Source organism: Sinocyclocheilus grahami, unplaced genomic scaffold, assembly GCF_001515645.1.
Source record: "Sinocyclocheilus grahami isolate Dianchi unplaced genomic scaffold, SAMN03320097.WGS_v1.1 scaffold321.1, whole genome shotgun sequence".
NCBI classification, from domain to species: Eukaryota; Metazoa; Chordata; class Actinopteri; order Cypriniformes; family Cyprinidae; genus Sinocyclocheilus; species Sinocyclocheilus grahami.
In genome coordinates, this window is record NW_015505500.1 from 1,301,371 (window position 1) to 1,308,501 (window position 7,131).

General features: G+C 35.0%; 1 protein-coding gene across 1 annotated transcript in view; it reads left to right on the top strand.

Moving 5' to 3' along the window:
• Window positions 1-4,423, top strand: part of slc30a2 (solute carrier family 30 member 2) — a 5,713-nt gene extending 1,290 nt beyond the window's left edge. Inside the window, exons 2-7 of the mRNA XM_016294611.1 lie at window positions 757-903; window positions 1,245-1,398; window positions 1,770-1,989; window positions 2,980-3,085; window positions 3,357-3,491; window positions 4,232-4,423. Coding sequence (XP_016150097.1) covers window positions 757-903; window positions 1,245-1,398; window positions 1,770-1,989; window positions 2,980-3,085; window positions 3,357-3,491; window positions 4,232-4,377 — 908 coding nt within the window. The 3' untranslated portion in view covers window positions 4,378-4,423. The remainder of the gene's footprint in view (window positions 1-756; window positions 904-1,244; window positions 1,399-1,769; window positions 1,990-2,979; window positions 3,086-3,356; window positions 3,492-4,231) is intronic.
• The last annotated feature ends 2,708 nt before the right edge of the window (window positions 4,424-7,131 follow it).

Below are 7,131 nucleotides of genomic sequence, written 5' to 3' on the forward strand. Positions count from 1 at the left end.
TATATATATATATATATATAACGTAAATGCAAGCTATTAAATTTGCTATGTCTTTGAATGCCAAAGTTGTTCTCCTCACAATAAATGCCCTGGTTGCATTTCACAACCAAGTAAGTGATGAATTAAGCAATTTGCCATTGTAGCACAAAATTACTTGAAAAATGCTGGATCAAAACCTGTCCTTGACTCATATTAAATGCGATAAGCAGGCTTTTCTGTGTTTTGTTCAGCCTGTACAGCACTTTTTTGTTCAAGTCAGCATTCACAATCCAAGTACTCTTTAAAATAATTATGAGTCATTCTCTCTTTTAAACTACAGATGATGTATGCTGTGTTAGCTTTCTCCAAAGCCTTTTGTGCCTCACTTCAGTAATGTTTTCAGACTATAATAAAATAAAGACATTTTATAATGAATAACATTTACAGTGAATGCACTATGGTGGATTATAAAAGCAAATCATCTCTATCTACACTCTTAAAGATAAAGATTCTTTATTGGCATTGATGGTTCCATGAAGATCCTTTAACATCCATGGATGCTTCCCCTTGCACTAATGGCTCTTTACAGGCTTACATTTTTAAAACGTTCTTCACACTAAGACAAAAATGGTTCTTTTAAGAACTGTTCACTGAAAGGTTCTTTGGGAAACCAAAAATGGCATCTTTTATTCTATGGCATCACTGTGAAGTCTTTATTTTTTAAGAGTGTATCTCTCTAATAGTTATTTATTTTTCTCTGCTGTTCTTGTGATGCAGGGGGTTATCTAGCACACAGCTTGGCCATTATGACCGATGCAGCCCACCTTCTGACAGATTTTGGCAGTATGATGGTCAGTCTTTTCTCCTTGTGGATCTCCTCAAGGCCACCAACCAAGATAATGAACTTTGGCTGGCACAGATCAGGTTAGTCCAACCCATTGCCTTCATTATGTTCCTATATATGCTGTTTTTTTCCATGTGCGTAAATAGGAGAAATTTCAAAGAATCGTTACATAACTTTTTTCCATACAACAGTAGTTCATAGTGAACACATTTGTCTGTCAAGCACCAAAATCAACAAAAAAATATCACAGAATAAATGAATTGTTGTGCTATATTCGACATCTTCTGAAGTTATGGGATAGCTTTGGATGAGAAGCAGACTGAAATTTAAGTCATTACTATTCCTTTAAAGCAGATTTTAAGACTTCGCTAAATCCAGTTGTGATGCTAAACCATATTTGTCTCAAATGAACATCTCACAGAGATTCTGGGAGCCCTGATATCTGTGATGTCCATCTGGATCGTGACTGGGGTGCTGGTGTATCTTGCCATTGAGAGGGTAATAAAAAATGATTTTGAAATCGAAGGCCACGTGATGCTCATCACCTCAGGTTGTGCAGTCGTGGTCAACATCATGTGAGTAGACGGACACTGGAATTATAACAAGCTAGATGCTGCTGCTGCTTCTTCTGAGACCAATGTTAGCGACACACTAAAACATGCAATATGCTAAATTATGCTAGAAACATGCTAGCAATGTGCTAAAACGTTTTCTCTCTCTTTCAAACCTCAAGCTTTCCAAAGGTTATTTCAGACAAGGCTCTGTCAAAATTTGACATTAAACTTTGTCGTTTTTTTTAATATGGAATCTCTATTAGAAATAAAGTCAAAATTCAGATATTTAATTAGCAATTGTGGAATGTACAGATATTTGAAAAAATGAAACGGTAAAACTAGAATTTTGTTTAATTGATATGCTTTTGTGTGCATTATTGTTTATATTCCAGAATGGCCTACATTCTGCACCATTCCACGACCTTCCACAGTCACGGTTCAGGCTACCACAAGATTGATGAGAATGGGATGAGCCCTGTGGGCCATGGCCACTCCCACAGCCTCCTGGGTAATCATGGGAACACCAGTGTCAGAGCAGCATTTATTCATGTTTTGGGGGATCTCTTACAGAGCTTTGGAGTGATGGTGGCCGCCATCATTATCTACTTCAGGGTAAATGAACACTGATAAAAAGAATTATCCCAAAAATGTGTCTTACCTCTTTCAATCCCTTAAAGCCCAATATAAAATGGCATTCAGTCCAATTAACCTCCACGTGCCAATGAATTAGATTAATTTGTGTAAATAATGGAACCCTTTAGAATAGTGTTCAATGATGAATCATGCACAGTAAGAGTCATTTATAAAAGCAAAAAAGGTAAATTAAATTGTTTTTAAATATTTTATCTTATTTAATGGCTTGAGCATGTTTAATGAAAAAGAAAATAAATTCTAAACGAATTATTTACACTCATGTTTAAAAGTCAGTACGATTTTTTTGAAAGACAAATATTTTTAATCAGCAGAATGCATTAAAGACATTAAATATATTAAAGTAAAAACAGTAAAGACATCTATAATATTAAAAAAAGTTTTCTATTTCAAATATATTTAAATGCTGAATGCTGTTGTTTTGAACTTTATATTCTGATAAAGACCGCATCACAGTCTCTACTAAATAATTAAGCAGCACAACTGTTTTCAACATTGATAAAAAATAAGAAATTGAGCACCAAATCAGGAAATTGGAAGGATGTCCGAAACATTTCAGCTTTGGCATCACAGGAATAAATTCCATTTTAAAATATACTAAAATAATAAAAGTTATTTTCAATTGTAATAGTATTTCTCAATGTTACTCTTTTTACTGTATTTTGATCAAATAAATGCAGCCTTATTGAACATAAGAGCCCTTTCAAAAATTGTACTGACCCCCAATTTTTGGACAACAGTGTGTATGCTTTTTTTTTAGATAATCAAATTGAATTCTCTTGAAAAGGAAGAGGACACTGAATTCTTTTCATGACTCTTGAAAGCACTTGAGTGGAGAATGTTTCTTCTGACATTTGTAGTCTAATTCATTTTGACACTTTGCGAAGAACCATCTGATTTTGTTCTTTAATGCATCAGTGCCCCCTATTCTCTCTCCACCTTCTAATGCAGCCAGAATACAAAGTAGCCGATCCCATCTGCACTTTCCTCTTCTCTGTGTTCGTCCTGTGTACCACAACTACCATCCTGAGAGATGTCTTCCGCATTCTCATGGAGGGTAAATTTGCTCATTTAATAATTTAACTACGGTTACCTTATTCTCAATCACTTAAAATATGCATGCAATGTCAGTATATTTTCGGTTGCATAATACATGTGGTTTAATTTTCTGCATTTAAAGGTGAAGTGCAGACAAATTTCCCAAACGACGAGTCCCAAAAAAATTGAAAAAAGAAAATGACACACATCACCCTTAAATTCAAACTATGAGTTTCTCAGACAGGTTTGCCTCTATCTTTGTAAACTCAGTGCCATGTGTCTGTGTTCAGGGGCACCCAAAGGTATAGAGTTTAATTCAGTGAAGGAGGTTCTGCTGTCTCTGAAAGCAGTGAAGGCCATGCATAGCCTACATCTATGGGCTCTCACCATTGGCCAGAGTCTGCTGTCTGTTCACATAGCTATTGGTAAGTTTATTAAATAACACCTGCTTCACAGCATTGTTTTATAGTTATTCTTTAACTGTTCATTTGTCTTGTTAAAAGCGATGTTAAAGGTGTCCGTTTTGTGCCTCATTTGTGTCCCCACTGATATAACTACTGATTTAATTACAGGACATGTCATTTAGTACATCATTTTTTATATATTATTTAAGTGTGAAATTAAACATTTGAAAATAAAATTATTATTTTTGTAATTTTTTATTATTATTTAAATGTAAAAAAAAAATGTTTTTATATGAATATTAAATTTCAATTTGCATGTCTCCATTTATTACCATTACATTTTAATGGGTTTAAATTTGACTTACATTTAGCTGTTTTTACAGTTTTTTTATTTATAATACAAATTAAGAACCCTATGGTTCAAATTGAATTTAATATTTTATTATTTATTTACTATTATTATTTGATTACAGTATATTGTCCTCAAGGTCAATTTTTTTTTTCTTTTTGGTGAGTGTGGGAAGGGGGAATAAGTTGACACATATCATGAAATTAAATGCAGATGTAATTCCTGAATTCCCAATTTTCTAGGCATTTAAAATTTCTTACAATTTCTATTCACAAATGGCACCTGATAATGACCCTAATTCCTTTTGCATTTCATGTTTTCATTCGTTTTAAATTCGTTTTCATATGACCTTTAAAAGTGCAGCATCATCTATTTAGGCTAAACTAACTGTGTCCTCCCCCCCCCATTTTAGACGAGAACGCTGACCCTCATAGTGTCTTAAAGGAAGCCACTGAACTCCTTCAGACCAAATTTGGCTTTTACAGCACAACCATTCAAGTGGAGCCTTATTGCGAAGACATGATCCACTGCGCCCAGTGCCAGGACCCTATGGACTAAGTTCTCCAAGCGCATCGGTGAGAGGAGGCTGCCTGTATAAAATGTATGCACACATATTAAGCTTCATTAAGGGTCCAAGCCAGAAATGGAAACACTGTGCAAATGTCTCATCTACATATCACTACGAATATGTACATGCCAAATGCATTTTTATCGAGTAACAAGAAAATTTAAAAAAGAGAGATTTCACACTGTGCCATCTTAAAAGTGCATCTTCAGCATCAAAAATGCATTGGTTTATGGGAGGAATAGCTTTAAAATGAAGTGTTGATGTTCAGTTTTACATACTGTATGCAAAGATCAACTGAATTGAGCGGCAGCACATAAATATGAGGCCTGGAGGCATCACTGTGAGCATTTTTATTGTGACTTTGCAAGGTTTTGCTTGGCCAGCTGGCATCGTACATTACAGCAGAAGTGTACTGTAATTGCCTGTCTGTGGTCTTGGGAGGGTAAAAGATGGGTATTGACATGACTTCCTTAAAAACAATTAAAATAGGGTTTATTATGCCCCAGCCAGCCTTGCGTCCGCTGTCAGCATGGTTCTCTAATTAATGTGAATGTCCGCCAAACTACGGCATGATGTTGTAGGGCTTAAAAAGAAATTGTGCTCAAGTGTAATTATGGATTTTGTTGGCGATCTCTCACTAATGTCTTGTCTCATGGTACAATACTATTTGCAAAAGCAAGCGGGTGATTAACTCTGTTCTTCCTCACTGGCTGTGATAGTGAAGGTGCTGTTGTGGTTTTCATGTGGCTTTGAAAGAACAGAGGAGTCAAAATGGCTGATGAATGAAACAACTAAGAGAGATATTAAAGGTGAAGTGTGTAACTATCCTGGTTTCATGTGCAGAAATTAGTATAAGTAAAACATTTGTAGGATATCCCAACAAATTCATTTTCAGCAGCCATTAATAGTCTTCAAAGAATAAATTTCATTTTAAAATATTAATAAATTGCATAATTAAAATAGAAATGTTTTTTTTACTGTATTCATTTCCACTGTATCAACATTTCCCTGAATCATTATTTGATCACTGTCAAAAGTGATATAAAATGCAATTTTATACCATATTTAGATGATAAGTGGACACCGCTTGCTGATTTATACATGCAGTGTAGTATAACATCCTAACACATTTCTGGATGTATAGAATATTTTGATGTACTACATTTGCAAAATGTGCAGTATACAACAGAGCACTGTACTGTTTTCCAGCATTAATGCAATTAAACGGACCTTCCATCAAATGTGATGAACGAAGTGATAGCAATATCAACTATAATTTTTAAAAATGTTTTGCCTCATTTGAACAAACTGATAAAAATAAAGATATTTTTACACACCAATTGATTAAAACTGTAGAATATACACTACAGTGCACACATAGTAATATTAAATATTCCATTCTAAGCATAGCCAAGTTTGAACAACAGAAAAGGAGTGGAAGGAAAAAAAACTTTTGACTGGAATCATTCATTAATTTTGCAGTCTTAGATGGCGCTAGTAGTGGCACAGAAATTACACACTTCACCTTGCTATGATGCTGTTGTGGGTCACTCTGGTCTTTCAAAGTCAAGCATGCTTCACACCCTCCATACACTCATGTCTTCAGGCTCTGTCCAGCCGTGGTCTGCGATGACGCACACACACACACACACAAACACACGTTTTGCACAGGATTTCCATCTCTGATCTCGGTGCCGCCACACTGCCGCAATGACTCTATGACATTCCAGCAAGTGGTGCAACACGTTTCTCATGTCTCTGTAGTTCAACACTGAGGTAATGGCAGTAACACACAATAACGTAGCACATGATTTCTGAATGTCTTTTAAAAAACATTTTTAATTTAAACCACGGTTTTCTTTTAATTCTTATTTTGGTAACAACTTTCAGAGCCCCTAAATGTGCACTAATGTTCATTTACATTATATGTGAAGATTTTATATAAATAGAACACAGAATATGATTTTAAACTAATAAAAGACACACTTGACAGATAATTATTGTGTTTTAAAGCTTGCTTGTACTGATAAAATGTAGCCATTGTGATCTGTTGTGGCGTTGTGAAAGAGTTTTAAGGGTTTGCTTTGCATGGTTGCTTTGTTTTTTTAAGTGAATGCGATTTAGATGGCCAGTCATCATAAATGATCAACCGAAGGACCTCGCAATCTCACTGAAATTCATTAAATTCTATATTTTGTCTATTTGTTTTGATAAAATGAATATATATTTTAAATGTGAATATCACAGTCATTTATAAAACAAGAGAGAGCGAACAAAATGATAATATGAAAGGACCAATGTATAAGCAGTATATTTTTGATAATGTTGGGGTTGATGTGCCAAAGCTCTGCTTTAAAGGGGTTATATGATGTGATTAAAATTTTTCCTTTCTCTTTGAAGTGTTACAAGCTCTTGGTGCATAAAGAAGATCTGTAAAGTTGCAAAGACTAAAGTCTCAAATCCAAAGAGATATTCTTTATAAAAGTTAAGAGTCAGTCACACCTACCTAAAACGGCTCATTCTAACACGCCCCCACATATCTAGGTCACTATCTGGGAAGATTTGCATAACGCCGCCCAAATGTTCACGCAAAGAAAAAAGGCATAACTTTTATTCTCACTGTAGTATTGTTGTTGCTGCCGCAATGTCGTGAAGGTGCTTTGTGTTTCGTTGTGAAAGCGAAACTACTTTGTTTGGCCTTACAAAAGAGGACGATATCCGCTTCGTCATGCCTGGAGCTGATC